General features: G+C 39.5%; 1 protein-coding gene across 1 annotated transcript; it reads left to right on the forward strand.

The window, feature by feature from the left end:
• Positions 1-4,843: 4,843 nt before the first annotated feature.
• Positions 4,844-21,641, forward strand: LOC134823145 (uncharacterized). The gene is made up of 12 exons (XM_063834493.1): positions 4,844-4,928; positions 6,785-6,975; positions 7,127-7,258; positions 7,408-7,515; positions 7,697-7,779; positions 8,745-8,871; positions 9,098-9,191; positions 16,672-16,807; positions 17,101-17,148; positions 17,372-17,454; positions 21,148-21,288; positions 21,411-21,641. The coding sequence occupies exons 1-11, from the start codon at positions 4,844-4,846 to the stop codon at positions 21,273-21,275; spliced, it is 1,215 nt and encodes a 404-aa protein (XP_063690563.1). The 3' UTR covers positions 21,276-21,288; positions 21,411-21,641.
• Positions 21,642-22,728: the final 1,087 nt, after the last annotated feature.

Below are 22,728 nucleotides of genomic sequence, written 5' to 3' on the forward strand. Positions count from 1 at the left end.
CTTTAGTACTCCCCATTCCCATATGGGTGTGATGTAAAACATCATCTCTTAAGCTCGGCGGAATGATAAATCGGTGTCCCCAGAGTAGGCTCAGTTCCTGTCTTCTAGTGTAGTAATCTTTAGCTGAAACAGTCGCCTTTTCTGGCACTATTTCAATGTGCCACGGTCTTTGACTGAGTTTTGAGCCATTTATAACTGGCTGTTCAACAGTCTGATCTATGTACGTCGCAAACACTGTTGTTGATTTTGGTTCTATGTCATCTTTCTCTGCAGGTAACGGATATCTGGAACAAAATTCTGCGTTACAGTGCTTGTCTGTAGATCAAAAGCCAAAACTTGATGGTGTAGTCGTAGTGACTGAGAGTAAGAGCCCATCTGATGATCCTCGATGTTCCCATTTCAGGATTCTGTTTTCTGCTATCCAAGATTAGTTCTAACGGTTTGTGATCCGCATACCACTGAAAGTTTCTCGCGAAGTGATACTTGTGAAATCTCTTGACTGACCAGACAGTCGCCAAGGCTTCTTTCTCTATTTGAGAGTAATTCCTTTCTGCAGAAGTTAGCGTTCCCGAAATAAACTCAACAGGTCTGTCTCCGTTGATCGGGTCTGGATGTGACAACACGGCTCCCAATCCAAATGGTGAGGATATACACTCATATACAGCACAATTTCATGCTTAGTGCGGAATACAGTTATCAGTTTGTAGATTATATATTTGCATTTATCCACACTATTTACACGTACAACGTGATCAGTGATATTATTATCAGTGCAGTGTGTACAACACCAACTACACCGATCAATTGCCAAGCTGCAAAACATTTATTTATTATTATTACATCGAGATGGCAGGGCCTACTCTCATGCTGTCTAATAATAACTCTTGACTTGCCCTATATATACCAGTTTTAAACGTTTCTCGGTTTTCCAGTGATTCAATGAAGGCTTCTCGTCTTTGCTCCAAGGTTCCAGCAAAGTTCACAATGGCAGTGGGTATCTTTTTGTGAAACTTGATTTCGAGATAGTTGACCAACAAACTAGTACCAGTGACCGAACTTTTGAGGGGGTCCCGGACACCAACCGCCAAACGGTGCCCGCGGTGCAGCCACGCCTATATTTGGTCCAAATTAGGCCCAATTTGACCAAATAACCTGAACATGCCTAAAACCCATGTTTACAGTTACTTGTAGCTAGTGGTCTTCTGAACTCATATATGAAATTTCATCAAGATTGGACAAAAGATGACTGAGTTATGAGCCAAAAACCGTATGCCCAAAGTTGGGCATACGCACCAAATTTAATAGATTTCGGCCCATAAATTGGTCAAATATCAATATTTTTGAATAAGACTTACTTTATATGAAAGGTAAGCCTAAACTACATATTCTCTGTAAGTTATACTTATGGTACCGCGAAAATTGACCCCCGGCCCCCGACAATTGACCCCCCGACAATTGACCCCCGACAATTTACCCCCTAAACAGGATTAAACAGGATTAAACATGAAATTACCAGAGAGAACACTAACGGACTCGTCTTGGCTATACAAGGATGAATAAATAAATCAATATATAAAATTATTAAAACTAAAACATTTAAAAATTATTAAAATTTAACCGTTTACAATTTCACGAAAATAAAAGAAGATCGTCTATAATAATTTAAGGTAATACAGTAAATAAAGTTCGAGTACGAGGATTAGGACTTATTTTTAGGATTTCGAAGGTTTGAAGAGTCTGTTAGGTATTTCCCGAATTCTTTTGTGTGACAAGAGTTCATTATGGTCCTATACTCTTTTAGCATTACAAGGCTTTTCAGGTTATCAGAAAGCTTTGAGCGGAGGGAGTGGTATCCAGGGCATTCAGTTATGACATGATCCTCAGTTTCTAGGATAGGTGTTTCAAAGAAAGGTAGCTCTTCGAAAAAGCGAATGACGTCTGTGTCTGGAGAGCAGCAAAAACGACACGTTTTCAATGCTGTGTTGTATCGATCACTAGTATATCGACCTTTCTCTACTCTCAGATCATGACTGCTAGAGCGAAGTTTAGCAATGTTAGCTCTCTTAAGCCTGCACGGAATCTGTAAGTACTGTTCTTCACCAAACTCAGGTTTGACCGCGGTGTAGAATGACATCTTCGGCTGGTTGTGAAGATCCTTTTTCCAGTGGTTCACAAAGGTTTCGTGTATGTGCTCACGTGCTGCAAGAGCGGGGTGTAGGTTTGGTTTAGCGGAGGTGCTCATCTTGATGATAGTGGACCAAGTGTCATACCAGGTAAGGTTCAGTTGTTTCTGCTCCTGAAATGTATGGTGCAGAAGTGTGTTCACGTTACCTACTACCGCCTGTGATGCTCTATAGAAGTAGGCAATACATTGAGGGAGGACGGTCACTGTCCAGGGGGTTCTTCCTGTGTCGCCGTAACAGAAGTTGTTATTTGCCTTTTTGTGGACACCCAATATCCATTTAAGAATTTTTAGGTGAGTAGATTCGAGAGCATCTTTTGCTGCTGCTTTTGGGAGACTCACTTCTTGGTTTTTTGAGAGAATGGCTTTCGCGATGTTGGTCGATGGCAGCCAAACAGGGCATCCGTATGTAGCTGCTGGCTTGACTAAGCTATCGATGAGTTTTAGCATCGTGCTAGTGGAGAGTGCTCTCGTGTCAATAATTCGTCTCATAGAGAAGAACGAGCGTAGAGCTTTTTTCCTAAGCTCGTCGATTGCTTGTTTGAAGGAACCGTTCAGAGAGAATTGGATTCCAAGGTAGCAGTATTTTCTTACTGGTGCGATGTCCAAGTTTCCTAGTTTAAATCCGTAAGCACATTTGAGTATTCGTGAGCTTGTGTTAAATACCATCACACTGGTTTGTTGATGTTCACAGACAACTCCCACTTTACGGCATAGTCATGCAAGCAGTTCAGCAGTTTCTGTAAGCTGTCCGCATCCAGCGCTAAGAGGACCAGGTCATCTGCCCAAAGGAGGTGGCTTACTTTAACACCGTTTAGAAGAGGTACATCCAATTCCTCAATTTGTTCCAGCCTGATGGAGAGCTCGTGGATATAAAGTTTGAAGAGCTCAGGGGACATTGGATGCCCTTGTTCTGTACCGATCGTGACGTCAATGGCTGCGGAGAGCTTTTGGATCAGCTTGACTCGGGTTGAAGAGTTGTTGTACATGTGACTGATGCATTCGAAGAATTTGCCTGCTATTCCCATGTTGCTCAACTTGAACAGAAGTGCTTCCCTACATACACTATCGAAAGCCTTGCGATAGTCAACAAAGCATGCGAATAGTCGCTTCTTCTCTTTCTTGGCGTATTTCTCTATGATTGTATTTAGGGTGAGTATGTGGTCATTACATTGGGCTCCACTCCTGAATCCAAGTTGATAGGGTCGGTCAGGACAGGCTCTTTCTCTGAATTCGATTAACCGTTTGAGGAGTAGATTCGAAAAGAGTTTACCGAGACAGCTCCCAATTGTTATGGCCCGATAGTTATCAGGGTTTTGCCGGTCACCCTTCTTATGGAGGGGAGTTGTGATGGAGTTGTTCCAGGGGTAAGTTCCATGCTGGAGGCAGGAGTTGAAGAGTTTTACCACAACGAGTTGGAGTTTCTCGTTGGAGTTTTTCAACATTTCGTTGGATATCAGATCATCGGACACACTCTTATTGTTTTTGAGTTTTTTAGTTGCATCTTTGATTTCCTGTAACGTGAAGTCGCGATTCAGTTCATCGACCAATTCCTTGGTGAGCTGCGAATTGTTGGACAATGGAGTAGAGGTGACATCGTCCCTTGAGTGATCGTTCCTACCACACTTCCGGTTGTAGAGATCATTAAAGAATTTGTGGAAGAGGATGAGATCGTAAATGTCGAATGGTTCTTCATCTTTGTACTGGTCAGATAGCCGTTTGAGTGCTGCCCAGTTTACATCTCCACTTTCGTTTATCTTCTGGTTCATCTCATACAGGAATTTCCCCTTTTTCATCCTCTTAATAGCTCGGTATTCCTTTTTTCTGAGGAAGTGCTGGTCACGAAGGAAGTTGCTGTGTGGGTTACTGTTGGCATTTCTGTCGGCTCTGTTGGCCTCCCTTTTAGCATGTCTACAGCTTTGGTCAAACCACTTTTTCTTACTGGTGCGTTTGCCACTTTTGGTCGTAGTAACAAAATTCGCAAGATTGTGGTATGTTGCAACCACGTCTTCATTAAGCTGAGCAGCGTCGTTTGCTGTGTTCACTGGTTGATCAAGGAGGCAGTCCATTTTGTCTTTGAATGACTGATCATTCTGTGCCAGCCGGAACTTAGTTGCTGTGTCTGCAGAGAGGTTCTCTGATAAGTTCCATTTGAAAGCTTTAGGTGCATCTTGGATATCTGGCGATTCAAGACTGTTAGAAATCCTTCTTAAAGGGTTTGTCGATATTGACATTGACAGCGCTCTGTGATCGGAATATTGAGAGATGCTATGTAATAGTAATACTAATTACACTGGGGTCAATTGTCGCGAAATCTAGGGTTTAGTACGACAATTGACCCCCCGACAATTGACCCCCCGACAATTGACCCCCATGTAATTACACTGGGGTCAATTGATCGGGTCAGGGTCAGGGTCCTGGGTCAGGGTCAGGGTTAGGGTTAGGGTTAGGGGGGTCAATTGTCGGGGGTCAATTGTCGGAGGGTCAATTGTCGGGGCCGGGTCAATTGTCGGGGGGTCAATTTTCGCCCACCCGTAAGTTCTAGCTTTATATCTGCTATCTCGAAATCAAGTTTCACAAAAAATACCCATTGGCCCCCCCTCCCCATAACAACATCAATCGACTTACAATTAATCTGATGCAAATATTCACACGATGTAGATGAGCTGGATGCAGGCTCTTTTGCTGTTGTTGGCTGGCTTGGTTGTGTTGACTCTGACTCAGCCTCAGGATCTGTACAGACGTGGTTGGTATGAGCTCGTGTACGTTGTTTCCTCTTGAAACACTGGTCCTTGATATTATGTCCTGTCTGTTTACAATATCGACAAATAGTCTTGCACTCGGCTGCTTTGCGACTGAACAATGTGCACTAACTACATTTCAGACTTTTTGCATTTAAATGGCTCTGTGGTTTGGAACTGGAGTTTCTGTTACTCCTACTGAAATACTGGTCAGAATCCCTTCTGGTCCCTTTCTGTTTGGACAGCCGACATGTCCTGTACCGCTGTCGAAGAATTAAAGTGCCTGGTTTGTAACGAATTGTGGGTTTGAATATTCATTGTCCATCTAGAGACTTCGTTGTGACTTATGACTTAGGAGTGATGATTTTGTAGGTTTATAACCTACCAGGACGCGCCGCGTGCGCCGAGTTGGACTCGTCGACGGTCCTGGTAGGTCGAATTACGATTCAACTACGGCAGAAAAGTGCCGTAATTTATTACGGCTTTATACGTATAATGTTTCTATTACTTAATAGAGCTTCATCTACTTGAAGATTTTTCAGGTGAAATTGGCGACTGAGATCTTTCATTAATTTCATTAATCTGATTTAAAAATATCCGTCAAAATGTTAAACATATCTGATAATTTCTCATTATTTAGGAGAGGGTATGTTATAAAAAATATAGAGAGATTGTGTTTCAGTCTACTGGTGCTACAAACCTTCTGCTACCTACAAGGTAAGTAAAGCAGCGCACAACCCAACGGCAACGTGCAGCGCTGCCACAAGCAACCACTTTGGATTTGTCAAGCTTTGGCAGTTTGGCCGCGTGGCTTTCTCCTTTTGAGTGATTATTTTATTTGGGTTTCTCACTTTGCTGTTGGCAATTATACGGCAAAAAAGCCAAGTTTACTTTAAAATTGATTTGTAGCACTTTCATTACTCTATCCAGTGACAACAGTTTTCTTTTAAAGCCTACAAGTACAAAATCCCTATAGTTTCAGCTCAAAATGACCCCGAAACGCCGACGCGTCCAATCCAGCTGCGCAGCTCAGTCGCCCAGCTCCGCCCCTTGGCGGGGGCTAGGGGGGCTAGGGGGCACTACGTGCCTGAATCCTGGTCGATGAAATGTACGGTGGAATTGTTCCCAATATCTTTTTTGGAATAATCTTATCTGATCTGAAGTTTTTGTTGTTGAAATTGTCTTGTTTGGCATGATGATCAACTGTGATTCATGTTATAGACTCGAGATTTTGATAGTATCTTTGTTTTCTATTCTTTGCCTGCATGAATGCACGAAATACTTGATTTGCTAGCTACCCTTTTCTTGATTTATCGAGTGTTTCTCCAGAAAATGCCTCCTTTATTATATGTACGACGAACAATAATTATACGTACTATACATTATAAACGTACAATTATTGTACTTCGAAGAATCTTTTTTATTTCAATCTACTCTCGGTATACAGCACAATCTGATAATAGCACATAACATATTCTGTGTACCCAAATCAAATGATTTGCATGATGAAAATTTACTCCCAAAATAATAATGTTATGATTAATCCTTAGATTGGGTTATATAGCATGTAATACGTTTATCATTATCAATAGTAGTGAAACATTTAAAGGTTTTCAAAAATATCGCTATTTTCCACGGGGTCCGGACTCTAAGGCGTGAGAGTTTCACGCCGTTAAGAGTCCCGGACGTCAATATTATCCAAAATATATATATATTATTTGTTCTACAATTATTGAGCGAACATTTAACAGTAAATGTTATTTATCACCGAATGATCACCATGACTACCTGCACGTTATAAAGGCACTAGATAATCACCACCCACCCAAACAGCATCCTAACAGTACCACCACACTTTCAGTTGAGTTCGAAATCGCCAGAGCGGGGTATATTCCCTTTGAGGTGATTGTAGCCCAGGGGAGGGCTGAACTGCACTGTGAGGGAGCCAAGGAGATTAGTAGCAGGATATACTGGACCAAGAACGGGGTCAGGCAAGAAAATGCACAGTTCTATGATGTAGACACGGAGTCCACTGTTACCAGTGTTTACAAGGTGGGCATTTGTGTTTCAACTTTCAAGCACTGATTTTTGACCTTTCCGGGCATAATGGCTCATGTGCTGTAGAATAAAGCTGTGATTCTTTGTTTATGATTTCGATGATCGCACAATATTATCAATAAATGATCTGGATAATTTCCCTTAGCTTGTGGACACAGACGAAGCAAGATACGGTTGTAATGGACAATACTTATACCTGGTGAAGGAAAAGCCTGAGGAGGAAGCACAAGAAGCATCCATCTGGCAGAACAGCAAAGTAATATGCATCGACCAAGTTGTGAGTTACACGTTCACTTCACTTTATAGCTTATTGTTACTCTTAATCTTTCATATTAAGTGTTGGTTTGTCAATCTGAAGTTACAAAACTCAGATTTCGAAGACAGTCATAATTTCGTGTTATTTTTAATCACACTCTATTTTCCCAGGTAGGGGAAGAAACTAGAATATTGGAGAAAATGACAGGACCTTACAAAAGTTCCATATTCTACATGGTCGGCCGACAGCAGTCCATATATCCAATCAAAGAAAGAAAGGTTAGTTTCATTTCGAGTTTAGAAATGAATAGTGTTAAATATACCCTTACTAACAAGAAATATTGTAAAAATGTCGGTAACCAAAACATGAAATTGCGCCCCATAGACACCATAGTTCTAATAACGGGTGTCAAGGTTGGAAATATGTTTCCAGGTGTACTAACCATAACATCACTCTTAGATAACAGCAGATTCTGTCTTCACGTGCAACACCACGCAGCACTTTACTTTCATCCCTGAGACACGACCACAGACAACAGTAGAGTAAGTAGATGAAACAACTCTCTATTATTCGTAATAAAACTATTGACTACTTGTATTAGTCGCCTGACACCTTGATTATTCTTTATTACTTTTAATTACTTTTAATTACTTTTAACAACCCCAAATGCTTTATGCCATTATTTACCAATTACCACTCCGCGTAAGTTACGATCAGTTATAACTACTCACGAGTGTACCATAGAGTGTACTATAGTGTGGACCATAGAGTGTACCATAGTGTGTACCATAGAGTGTACCATAGAGTGTACGATAGAGTGTACTATAGAGTGTACTATAGAGTGTACCATAGAGTGTACCATAGAGTGTACCATAGAGTGTACTATAAAGTGTACTATAGAGTGTACCATAGAGTGTACCATAGAGTGTACCATAGAGTGTACTATAGAGTGTACCATAGAGTGTACCATAGAGTGTACCTTAGAGTGTACTATAGAGTGTACCATAGAGTGTACCATAGAGTGTACCTTAGAGTGTACCATAGAGTGAACCATAGAGTGTACCATAGTGTGTACCATAGAGTGTACCTTAGAGTGTACCATAGAGTGTACCTTAGAGTGTACTATAGAGTGTACCATAGAGTGTACCATAGAGTGTACCATAGAGTGTACCATAGAGTGTACCATAGTGTGTACTATAGAGTGTACCATAGAGTGTACCATAGAGTGTACCATAGAGTGTACTATAAAGTGTACTATAGAGTGTACCATAGTGTACCATAGAGTGAACCATAGAGTGTACCTTAGAGTGTACTATAGAGTGTACCATAGAGTGTACCATAGAGTGTACCTTAGAGTGTACCATAGAGTGAACCATAGAGTGTACCATAGTGTGTACCATAGAGTGTACCATAGTGTACTGTGTACCATAGAGTGTACCATAGAGTGTACCAGAGTGTGTACCATATAGTTGTGCCCGCTGACAACTTAACAAGTGTTCTGTTTCAGGTGCAAGGGAGAGAAGGCGGTATGCACGAACTCAGACACGCAAGGAAGATGTGCGCTCACTATTTTTTTTGAAGATAAGAAAGTTGCTGAAGGTCGTTCCCCCGTGCTTGAACATCCGTATGGAAAGGTGGGTAAAGATATGGAGGTTATAATTATTAATTAGTGATGGTGTTTTAATTAATTTGGAGTGATTTGGTGTAGATAGGTATTAGCAAATTATTAGGTACTAGGTACCTGGTACATGTAGCAGTAGATACGGACTAATTGTGTTAAGTGTTCTGAGGGTGACATATTTCATATCATTAATTATTATTAATAACCAGTAGCGTGAGCTCACCAGAACTTTTTTACAGATAAACATCCAACAACAAGTACGATGTGAAGCAGCCTGTCAAATCGGAGAAGATTTCATAACCCTACCAGTCACAGACTGTACAGCTTATCCAGGCATAACAATTTATACAACATACAATTTTTAAAACTTATATTTATGCAACTGAAATTCATTGTAGTAGAGCCAAATACGTTTTAATTTAAGCCTTTGTCGGACAAAATTCGCAACAAAGCGATTTTAACGGGAAATGGTCGGGACAGGTCCCAGGAATCATTCCAGAGAGTTCCCAAAATTTCTGACTTCAGCAAAATCCACAATTACCACTTTTTTACCACCTTTTTACCAGTTTGGTTTTCCGCAAATAAGTCACGTTCTGAATATCCTAGAAGATTCTAGTTTAAAGCAGTGTGTTGAGAAAACAAAGAAGAACACATTTTTCAAAACAACTTTTTCAAAAACAAATTAAATTAATTAATTAAATAATTAGTAAATTTTCAAATATTTCAAAAATATATTTTGATAAATAATGTTCACAATTATATTACACGTATAATGAACTAATTTTTATAAAACTTTTGAAAATTTTCATTTTCAATATTTTCGCTTTAACAATTTTGAAATTTGTAAAGAATGACCACTATTTACCACTTCGAATCTCCGCTTATAAAACAACTTCTGAATGTCGTAGAAGGTTCTAGATTGAACCAATGTGTTCAAAACATAAAAGAAAACAACTTTTTATCGACAACCTTTGGATTAGATAATTAATCTCTACTATAATTCATAGAATTATTTTTGTCTGTATGTATGTACGACCGCCCACGTGCAAATTATACGAGAAATAAGTTGTTGCAAAGTAACCATGGTAACGAGGATTGTTACACGCACGTGCACGTGCAATGATTGTTTTAACGTCATTTTGATCGGTTTTGTTGATATTACGCTGTGTTTAGTACGAGCAACATTTTAATCGGCTGTATCTTCAGTTGAGTACTTGTGTAGGATATTATTGACACGATTTAAACTTACTAACAAAAATACTATTAGTTTCCTCCCTAACCACGGGTTTTCTAGTTTAACATAATATAACACATATATAGGATATGGGATATAGGATAGTAAGCATATTGTTATTCATAACCTAATAAGGTGGTCATAATTTTATCAATTACTGTTCTCCGAATGAGATAAAATCACATTCTTTCACTGAAGGCAGAGTTATAATCATATTGCTATATTGGCGATAGCGGATTACAAAATAGCAAATTATAATTTATAAATCTTGTAAACTCAAAACTGTTTTGGTTCAACATTTATTTTGCAGAGTTTACACAGTATGACAGTATGTGCATGGGCGTATTTTTAGCGTTAACCCTAGTGACTGATAAAAATTTTAATTAGTATTGGGCTTAGAATCCACCAAATATCATGGTTGACGTTGACGATTTTCAGTTCTTTTCCCAACGCAATGAATCACTTCGTAACACAGCCCTCCACATTTTCCAGTTCATAATGCCCGGAAAATTTCAGAATTTGGCCGTAAAATTTTTTTCAGGCCTAACTCAAAATGATGTTCCAAAACTTAAGGTCATGAGGCAATTCTACGTTGATTCTGAAAATTTCGTGAAAAAATATTGAAACCCTATTGAGTTCTATTGTTTTGAGCGAAGTCAGTTTCGCAAATATCGCGAACTGAGATATGCATATGGGCAATTTTGTTCATTTTTTGCGATTATTTGCACACAGAATCCAAAGTTAGGTAGATATTGAGCTGATAATCATAGGGAATGTGTAGTTTAGGCTTACCTTTTATATAAAGTTGGTTTCATTCAAAAATATTGATATTTGATCAATTTAGCAATTTATAGGCCAAAATCGATCAAATTTGGTGCGTATGCCCAAAATGTGCATATATAGTTTTAGGCTCATAACTCAGTTATTTTTTGTCCAATATTTATAAAATTTCATACACGGGTTCAGGGGATCACTAGCTACAAGTAGAGCAACTAAAATCTGGGTTTTGGGCATGTTTAGGGTATTTGGTTAATTTGGGCCTAATTTGGACCAAATATGGGCGTGGCTGCCCCGCGGGTACCGTTTGGCGGTTGGGGTCCGGGACCCCTCAAAAGTTCGGTCACTGGTCCTAGTTTGTTGGTCAACTATAGGAACCGACCGGAAATCCGGCTGAATCCGGTTCCGGCCGGATATCCGGCTTCAAAATCCGGTTCCGGTTCCGGCTCCGGCTGGAAAAAAAATTGCCGGATTTTTGCCGGATTTCAGTTTTTTTTACCGAAAAAAAAAATCAAAAAAATATTTTCGGCTAATAATGAACAGGGTAGCCTGAATCGTGGAAAAAAAAGTGGTTTTAAGAAAAACTTTTAAAAAATGTTGACTTAAAAGTTTTCGGTCTGAGTCGTTCTCGAGACGTACCTCCTGTATCGAGAGCTCCCGCTTCCGAGCTCGTGTTGCAAAGGGGAGGCCTGCCTTCCGAGATCGCATTACCGGGGGAAACCTTGAGTCCAAAATTGTGTATCGAGGGGTAGGTGGGGACTTCGAAAAACCGAAAAAATTTTTTCGGCTAATAATGAACAGGGTAGCCTGAATCGTGGAAAAAAGTGGTTTTCAGAAAAACTTCGAAAAATTTTAACTTAAAAGTTTTCGGTCTGAGTCGTTCTCGAGACGTACCTCCTGTATCGAGAGCTCCCGCTTCCGAGCTCGTGTTGCAAAGGGGAGGCCTGCCTTCCGAGATCGCATTACCGGGGGAAACCTTGAGTCCAGAATACAGAATAGTGTATCGAGGGGTAGGTGCGGACTTAGAAAAAACCGGAAAATATTTTGGGCCACCTCCCTGGGCTAGCCCCCGGCTATAATCGCAAAATTGGCAGTATTTAATCTTCTGATTATGAAATACGAAATATGAAGGTCACGTGTTCAGGGTTTAATTAGCTCATTATTGCAATCATGTGACTCAGCTCTAGACGCCAGACGGTGATTAGTACTGTACTAGACAGTGCCTGCTTACGAACAACCTTATTAAGCACCTCTGGTTGTAAGTCACGTGACCCAATGATACTCAGACTTGCATGAAAAAAAGGGAATTCGCACAAACGCACTCTATCAGGGCCGGGGTCTGGCAGCATATGCCAATTAGATATCATTTCTGATTATTACTCGTCTAGTGTCGTGACTCGTGTCTACTCGTGTTACATTGTGTCTGCTACGTACTGCTTGTTTAAGCAATATCAAGTAGTAGATAGGAAGATTTGTAAAAAAACTATATCTGTTCGGACGTTGAAGCCGCCCTAAGTCGAGTCGAGTAGTAGTAAATCTAAAACATCGTCCGTCTGGTTGTTCTACTCAGAAGAAAATGGGATCCCTTATGCAAGCTGCAAGAAGTGCTCGATGAAGATTAGGCGTGGAAAGGAAGGAAATTTTCCGGCAACATCCGGCAAAATCCGGCAAAATCCGGCTGCCTTTTATTTCACTCTGAAACCACCGGTTCCGGTCCGGCAAAATCCGGCTTGCCGGATTTGAGATCCAAATCCGGCTGAATCCGGTCCGGCAGCCAAAACCCCAATCCGGTCGGTTCCTACTCAACTACTAACTCGAAACCAAGTTTCACAAAAAATCAGGGTGAACCCCCCCCCCTCAAAGGCTAAATTCTAGAAGCGGATCACATCACAAATGATACGTCACTGATTGGGCCATGTGATGTGATACCTGTGGGAGCCAGGAATGAGAGGTTCCCAGTTGTCGGTCACCGGATCTTTACGTCGGTTGGTTTCATTAAAAAATATTGATATTTGATCAATTTATAGGCCAAAATCGATCAAATTTGGTGCGTATGCCCAAAATGTGCATATATAGTTTTAGGCCCATAACTCAATTATTTTTTGTCCAATATTTATAAAATTTCATACACGGGTTCAGGGGATCACTAGCTACAAGTAGAGCAACTAAAATCTGGGTTTTGGGCATGTTTAGGGTATTTGGTTAAATTGGGCCTAATTTAGACCAAATATGGGCGTGGCTGCCCCGCGGGTACCGTTTGGCGGTTGGGGTCCGGGACCCCTCAAAAGTTTATTACTTGTAATAGATTGATGCTTTAAGATAACTCACATGGGTCGGTACAAGAAGAAACACTTTAACCATTCCACTCACATCACTCATACTAGGGTTTGCAACCGATATTATCGGCGATAATTTGTGAAAAAGTCATTATCAGTTATCGGCGATAATTTCTAACCGATAAACCGATAATGACAACATTTTTTTTTTCAAAAATGACTTCCAAAAAGATCGAAATTCCGTAAAATCATCGATCAAATTTAGCGTTATTGGACCTCTAAAGCTAACCAGCTAATTCTAACCACCCACTTTAAATCTTGATATACGAATACCTTATCGCATAGATGCGGAGTTCGTTGATTTTTGGCGTAGAGTTCGTGGAGTTCGTTCAAAATTTGGAGTTCGTTAGAGTTCGTTGGAGTTCGTTAGTCAATTTTTCAAAAAAAAACATGGAAAATGTTTTACTGTAGTACTGTACACTGTCTACTTTACTGCTGAAAGTTGTACCTACAATGACATTTGAATCATCAACTATACCTATAAGTCTATACACAGTGCACTTCAATTTCAAATAGTTCAGTCTGCTGTACATGGCAAAATAAAATGTATACATCATACATGAACACTGAATGTACAATGTACATTCGGTGTGATCACAGCTGTTTACAGCAGAAGAAAACGAAACGCAACGCCAGAAGTACAAGTTGAAGTTTTCTGCAACGTGTCCAGGGAACGTGCGCGCGCAAACTATTGGCGCCAGAATGTTCCAGTCGATCGACCAGTCCTTGTACTGTGAAATGTACAGTGTACACGCGACGCGTGGTAGAAGTTTCGAGTACCAATATATTTAGTTGTTTTACAATCGTATGTTATGTGTTGAATTGGCTGAATTGTAAATACAATTTCTGTTTAATTTCATTTTACGTAAGTTGTACAAAACGAACTCCTCAAGAGTTCGTAATTTTGGGTTGATGAGTTCGTAGAGTTCGTTGTCACTGAGGAGTTCGTAGAGTTCGTACGTATCATCTATGCCTTATCGGACCTTATTTGACCGGACATTAAATGAACAGACATAATTATGAACGGACATTAAAATGAACGCTCGAAGGCATTTAAAACCATCAAAAATCCAATATTTTTCATCTTTTTTTTGCTTTTTTAAAACTTAAGCAGATAATTTATAAATTAATTTTTCGTACAATAAGCAAGAAAGGCAGTCGTTAAGCACTCAAAGCAATAATGTCAAAATATCTCTAGATCAGTGTCTATGATAATGAAAGTTGTGTAAAAACAACAGATACGAAATATGACCAGATTTGATGAACATACCTATCACAGGTGATCTTCCTCAAATGGGTTATCGCGCATTAAATATTCCATGCTTTAAGCATCATATCAGTAATACCTGCTTTTAAAAAACAATTTTGTATTCGACCACCTCGGTCCTGCATTTCAGTGTAAACTTTACAAGATGTGGAGGTAAATAATAACTCCGAAGATGTGAACGAGGAAGCCGAAGATCGAGAGAGTGATCATGCCATAATGTGATACTTATGGCATGATAAATTGTATAATAAGGGGTCGTAATAATAATAATTACTTCAATGAGTTAAACTAGATGCAGATACTTCCTGATGGGAAAGGGAAGTAAGATAATGTGAAAGCGTAGCAGTAGATTACAGGTGTAATAGTCAAAGTGTTTCAGCAGTAAGAACAGTGATGTCATTATATTAATTATAAACAATGTAAGCTCAATAATATTCAATTTCATGTCATATTGATAATCATATTATGCTCTACTAAAATTTTGGTCTGCTTTTAAATTAGTCGCCGAAAAATTTAGTGTCAATAAATTTGGTTTACAACAATTGGGGGTGTTTGGTTTCATTCTGATAGTGATAAAATTTAAAATTTATCGGATTTCCGACTATTTTGAAAGGTGCTTGGCCGGATATCATAACAATACTTTCGGCACATTATGATCAGGGTAGCATCAAACGTAAGGAAAAGTGTTTCCAGGGAAAAAAGGGGGAAAAGTCAAAAGGGGGGGGGGGGGGGGGGGGGGGGGGTCAGGCCATGATTACGTAATATTACTGTCAGAAGGGGGGGGGGGGGGGGGGGGTTGGGTCTTGATATGTGAACGACCCCTAAGTATAGAAACCAGACTTACCTCCACATCCCAAAGGATGACCCAACAGCAGAGAATACTAAATCACGAAATGCGTGATTTTAATCGACTTTGATTTAAAAGTTGTTACTTTGTCAAAAATCAAGCTTTAAAAACGCTTAACTTGATGACGTCATCGTCCATCGAGTGATGATAATGACGTTAAAATATTTGTTTGCATATAATTAAAACTTAAGTTTAGCCTTAGGGTAGAATACCTTAATGATTATTTCTAAACTTGACATCGTATGATTTCCACTTTGTATAAACAATGAGCCAGAATGCCAGATATTGGAAAATATGTCTTTTTTTAATGTTTGCATCAACTCCAGAGGTCTTACAGCCTTTATAAACCCCTCCGGGATAGAATAAGATTATGATAATCCCGGCTCCCGCTAAATAGATTCTGATAATCCCGCCTCCCGCTGTTAGTTTTTTCCCGCTGAATAAATAACCCCGGCACAACTTCTATAATCCCGCCCCGCTAATTTGGCTCAACAAGATTTGTTTTGTTTTGATATTCCATGAGAATTTCAACTGCGCACTGTCACGTGTTTTGATGACGTGTATCACGTGACTAACTACTACGACGCGCATTGGTAAAAAATGTCACGTGACCTATGGCTTAACGTAAGAACTATAAATACACTTGATCTACGTATCGGTCTAATTGCAGGCGCTGGCAAAACTCCAGCACACTGCTTACATTACTTAAACTCTTACATTAATAGGACCAGTTCCAGAACTTGTCTCGACGGTTACATTTGATTTTGTCCGGTTAATTTTGTCGTGTTTGATATAAGCCATGTATTATAGTCGTCTACTTTGATGAACTTCATGACACGATATCATTATTAGCTCCACCTTTTATCGCTTGCCAGGCTTAACTCGACGCCCCTTTATGTCGATATTCATATTCATTCAACGTACTTCTGACTGAGGAATAATGTTTAGATATAACGCCAATTTCAAATGTCATAGTACCTTAGTTGTATTTATTTCAATTTGGTAGTCCCCAATTCCATTTCATATTTTCCATACTGATCTCATATGGCTAGAATTAAGAGTAAAATGTCAAATTTGTTGGTCCTAGCACTAACCCGGAGGGGTTTATAACACATAACACCGGCACGCTTAAGTTATATTAAAATAACCCCTCGTGCTAAAGCACGTCGGGGTTATTTTCATAATAATCCCTCGTGCTTCGCACTCGAAATTATTATAAATTTTTCCCGCGCGTCGCGGGAAAAATTGAAATATAATCCCTGCGCATGCCGGGGTTATGTGTGTTGTAAATCATATACGACTTTTATTCATTATTAACGTTTCTAAAGGAATAACAAATGGATTAACTCCAGCTCCAGACGAGTGTGTTGATAAAGCGGATAAGTATGGATCAGAATACAGGGGAACTGTATCTGTCACAAAATCAGGACTCGTCTGCCAGAGATGGGACTCTCAATCACCTAATGTACACAGAAGAACTCCTGAGCGGTAAGTTTTCTTGGTGCTTCTTCAAGTTCTAAGGCACAACAGGTATTAGCTAGTCTCGCCCACAGGCGGCCACAATACGGCATAATCCAGATTTGGATTTATTCTTATCCAGATTATTCGGATTTTGGAAGATGAGACATGTACTCTATTTAATCGAGCGTCCTAAATAATTTTACACCCAAACTTCGAAATGTCTCTAAAAGGGCTCTCGACAGAAGCCAAATTGTTAGTTACGATTCGCAACACTACCTACTTTTATTTAGGAAATTAGCTTATTACAAAAACATTTTCAGTCACCCTGATTCAGGACTGCAAGAGAACTATTGCAGAAATCCAGGCGGGTAAGTCTTCAATATCTGATATCTGGTAGTTAGTGTTCCATAATAATTGTTATCAAGTCGACTGTCGAGCACATGGTATAAGGGGCACAAACATTTATTGTAGATTTAAGTAAAATCTACAATAAAACTGCAATGAATTAGGGGCTTTGGAATGTAAATGATCTGTGTAATTTCTTTTTACTTTTAGAAATTCTTCATTATAACATGTTTTTTTCCTGATCAGTGTGAATATTCGAGGCATCTGGTGTTTAAATGGTGAGGGAACTGATCCTGTGTTGGAATTATGTGATATACCTACATGCAGTGGTAAGCATTTTGATCTTCAAATTAAATCATAAATACTCATAACATTATAGCTGAGATCATATGATGTGGTGTGTGTCTATAATGTCTATACTCTCAGCTCCGAAATTTGAAAGGTTGCGTGTGGGTGCAGTTACTTCACTTAAACTAGTTATATAGATAATGCCTTCGGCCGGGATTTCACTGCCGCAGTTAAAAAGGTAGGAGTAATTACCCGCTGAGTCAAAACCCGCATTAGGTGACCCAATAGTTTCTTAAACAATAATCTCATAATCAGTTATTTCTTGTGGATAATTAAGTCATTATTAGCCATGAGGCACCACATTCCATGATCATAAGGTCTGAACACCGAGTATTACACCTCATCACTCCCGTCTTGAACCGCTTTCTATTTTTATTTATATCGTAATAGAAATTAACCCTTGTTAACTCCGCACCACACCCGCCTATTATATTTGAAAACACGCATAACATTGTCGTATGAACTCTCTCTCTCTCTGCAGTCCAAACAGACCCCAAACACTAACAGTCCCCCTCCCCTAATAAGTGTATGGTATAACATTACAGCGAATCTTCCCGGGCTAACGCAATTATGACGCTACTTAAATGCAGCTACATATTATACAGTAATGAGATATCTGATATAGAGAGCAAGCCCCGTAACTCTTGTCGTTCTGCTCAAGCCATTTTATGCAACATTTGTGGTACAAAACCGTCAATTGAACCACTTACCACCGGCCGATTTAAAAAAAATTTGCTTCATCAGAGTTTTGTCGGCACTATACCGAAAAAACCAGTCCCGTAACTCTTACCGTTTTTGTTGTATAACCGTTCGGAAATTACACACGAACACACAGACGACACACACACACACACATTCTGGTGTTATTAAGTTGATTATTAGGTGAGCAATTCTATTCGGAGTGCCCTCACGTATCCAATAGTATTTAACATATTCGCATAATCAGTTCTTTCTCGTGGATAATGAAGTCATTATTAGGCACCACATTCCATGATCATAAGGTCCGTACACCCTGTACAACGACTATTACACCTCATCACTCCTGTCTTGAACCGCTTTCCATTTTTATTTAAATCGTTTTAGAAATTAACCCTTCCTTCCCCTAATAAGCTTATAGTATTATATGACAGTGTAATTATGATATATGTACCAACGCTACATAATATGCATTATGCAGTAATGGGAGAGAGAGCGAGGAGGGAGAAAATGTGAGCCATTTTATGTAACATTTGTGGTACAAAACCATCAATTAAACCACTAACCACCGACCGATTTAAAAACCCTTTACCATTTGGCTTCCTCGTAGTTTTGTCGGCACTATACCGAAAAAACCTGCCCCGTAACTCTTACCGTTTTCTTGATTAAGCTGCTCGGAAATTACACGCACACACACAGATTTATTGAAATTATATAATACTAGTGTAACCCGTGCCTTCGGCCGGGAATTTACTGTCACAGTTGCAATGTAAAAGTATACAACCGGCAACCGCATTATATATTTGATATCACGCATAATGCTGTCTTATGAAAGTATGAAATCACCCTACAGTTAAAACAAAGCGGCCGCAAGAGTGAGCTCTGATATTACGTGGGGCTAAACTAATTACGGTACATGTTATCCTCCTCGTTCTCTCTCCCATCCATTTATGTCACATTTCTGGAACAAAATCATCAATTAAACCACATACCACCGGCCGATTTTTATAAAATTTTCTTATGGGCTTCATCAGAGTTTTGTCGGCACTATACCGAAAAAACCAGTCCCGTAACTATTACCGTTTTTTTTGTATAACTGTTCGGAAATTACACACAGACACACAGACACACAGACACACAGACACACACACATTCTGGTGTTATTAAGTTGACTAGTGTAACCCGGCCTACGGCCGGGATTTCACTGCCGCAGCTAAAAAGGGTAGGAGTAATTACCCGCTGAGTCAAAACCCGCATTAGGTGACCCAATAGTTTCTTAAACAATAATCTCATAATCAGTTATTTCTTGTGGATAATTAAATCATTATTAGCCATGAGGCACCACATTCCATGATCCTAAGGTCTGAACACCGAGTATTACACCTCATCACTCCCGTCCTGAACCGCTTTCTATTTTTATTTAAATCGTTATAGAAATTAACCCTTGTTAACTCCGCACCACACCCGCATATTATATTTGAAAACACGCATAACATTGTCGTATGAACTCTCTCTCTCTCTCTCTCTCTGCAGTCCAAACAGACCCCAAACACTAACAGTACTCCCTCCCCTAATAAGCTTAAGGTATAACATTACAGCAAATCTTCCGGGCTAATCCAATTATGACGCTACTTAAATGCAGCAGATAACATATTACACAGTAATGAGAGAGAGCGAGAGAAAGAGAGAGCAGGCCCCGTAACTCTTGCCGTTCTGCTCAAGCAACTTTATGTAACATTTGTGGTACAAAACCATCAATAAAACCACTAACCACCGGCCGATTTTTTTAAAAATTTCCTATGGGCTTCATCAGAGTTTTGTCGACACTATACCGAAAAAATCAGTCCCGTAACTCTTACCGTTTTTTTTGTATAACCGACCGGAAATTACACACGGACAGACAGACAGACAGACACACACACACACACACATTCTGGTGTTATTAAGGTGACTAGTGTAACCCGGCCTACGGCCGGGATTTCACTGCCGCAGTTAAAAAGGGTAGGAGTAATTACCCGCTGAGTCAAAACCCGCATTAGGTGACCCAATAGTTTCTTAAACAATAATCTCATAATCAGTTATTTCTTGTGGATAATTAAATCATTATTAGCCATGAGGCACCACATTCCATGATCCTAAGGTCTGAACACCGAGTATTACACCTCATCACTCCCGTCCTGAACCGCTTTCTATTTTTATTTAAATCGTTATAGAAATTAACCCTTGTTAACTCCGCACCACACCCGCATATTATATTTGAAAACACGCATAACATTGTCGTATGAACTCTCTCTCTCTCTAACTCTCTGCAGTCCAAACAGACCCCAAACACTAACAGTTCTCCCTCCCCTAATAAGCTTAAGGTATAACATTACAGCAAATCTTCCGGGCTAATCCAATTATGACGCTACTTAAATGCAGCTATAACATATTACACAGTAATGAGAGAGAGAGAGAGAGCAAGCCCCGTAACTCTTGCCGTTCTGCTCAAGCAATTTTATGTAACATTTGTGGTACAAAACCATCAATTAAACCACTTACCACCGGCCGATTTAAAAAAAAATTTCCTATGGGCTTCATCGGAGTTTTGTCGGCACTATACCGAAAAAACCAGTCCCGTAACTATTACCGTTTTTTTTGTATAACCGTTCGGAAATTACACACAGACAGACAGACAGACACACAAACACACAGACACACACACATTCTGGTGTTATTAAGTTGATATTTTTAAACTAATTACAACACTACAAATCTATTACATTTATTGAGAAAATTATGTAATGTAATGCGATGGAAGTTCCTTAAGCGGGCAATTCCAGTCCAAACCCTGGAAACATGACATAAAAGATCGTTTTTACTTGTTTGAATGAAAAGCACTAATATAGATATTGCTTTAATGAACAGTGAACACCACACGGATCCTTTCAACAAATTAATTTTGATACATGCAATTTAATGATCATAATCAATTTCAGGAGGTGACGAAACTGAAGGAGGAGAAACTAACGGTGGAGAGGAGGAAGCTGAGGGTGGAGAAATAGGTAGCTCCCTTGGCATGTCCATCCCCGCTCTTCCTCTGGCCTTTGCTATCCTGCGTTTATAATGTAAGTTTCAACCTTCAGATTTTACATTTCAATACATTACATCAATGAAAAGAAAAACTGTATTAATATGACAGTTAATTTAGTTCATTAAAATTATAATTGGTTAATTGTCATGTTTTTCAGCGCTTAAACACGGTCGATATCACGGAAACACATGACTCCGACAGTTCTCTTCAACTAGACCTGAACGCTTTGGTTGACTTGGTTATATCAACTTATTAAGATGGAACTCATTTCATTATTTGAAGCATTATAAGACTTTTTACAAATCCTCAAAGAATTTTACCCAAAAAGTCAGAAACATAGAATTCAGATTAAATGGCTTAATTTCGTGAATCTTTTAATCATTATCATTGTCGCCTATATAGCAGATATAGATAATAATGAACAGTTTGCCTGTTATTTTGTTCTTTTATTTTGTAGTTAAATTCATTGCATTTTTTATAAATTCTTAGAGTGGACCCCTAGTCGACTGTACCGTAAACCACAGCAGAAGGATATCACACTTCACAAGAACTCTTACTGGGCGGTGCTCAGCCTGTCATTCCGCCGAATCTCTATTTATGAACATGATAGCCTGAGGTCCCCAGGTAAAAGAACTCCTGTCATCCGAAATCGCTGGTCGCTGGTCGCTGGTTGCTGGTCGCTGGTCGCTGGTTTCAAAGCGTGAACCTACGAACTAAAATAATCTACAACCCTTGCTTTCACAGAATGATGACCTTTACCAAAAACCTGCGCCATACAAATGCAGTTCATCCATTCAGTTGTCTGTAACTATAACTATAAGTCCATCTTCTTGGAATATTACTGCAATAATTAAAATTTTCCCCGTCCCTGGAAGTCCCTGTCTCCTCATCGTTAACCTGTAAGGGGTAAAAAGGCAATATACCTCGAACACTTTTTTCATTTATCAAGCTTTGCTTTATCTATAAATAGCTCGTATGAAGTTGTACCCAAAATACAGATGCTCAGATGGGAGATACCTCACATTGCAGCTCTGTGACACCACTTAAAGAGGTAAAGCTATCTTAGTCTTTGTAAGTCTAAAACCTACTGCGACGCCCCCTCCGAGGTGTTTGGCAACTCAACGACGAGTATAATATTCCAAACAAATATTGAACAGGTATTACCCGTTAATATTTGTTTTAGACGAAGGGACACACGGGCGTAATGCTACGTGGTTTATACTCAATACTGGTCACATCAATCTTTAGAGAGACAAGTCAATAGCAAGACCCAAGTGTTGAGCGTCAACCAAGCGGTCTTTGCCTGTCTTGACGCGAGTTTCTTTGTGAATATGCAGCTTTCCGCCCTATTGTCCATAGACTCGTTACGAAACGGTCAAACCGCTGCTAACAACCTCATGAACAAATCATTCGGATTGACAAAACATGACCACTCCACGATCTGAAATAATCCACAACTTTTGCTTTAACAGAATAATGACCTTTG

Source organism: Bolinopsis microptera, chromosome 11 (genome assembly GCF_026151205.1).
Source record: "Bolinopsis microptera isolate Bmic1 chromosome 11, MBARI_Bmic_1.0, whole genome shotgun sequence".
NCBI classification, from domain to species: Eukaryota; Metazoa; Ctenophora; class Tentaculata; order Lobata; family Bolinopsidae; genus Bolinopsis; species Bolinopsis microptera.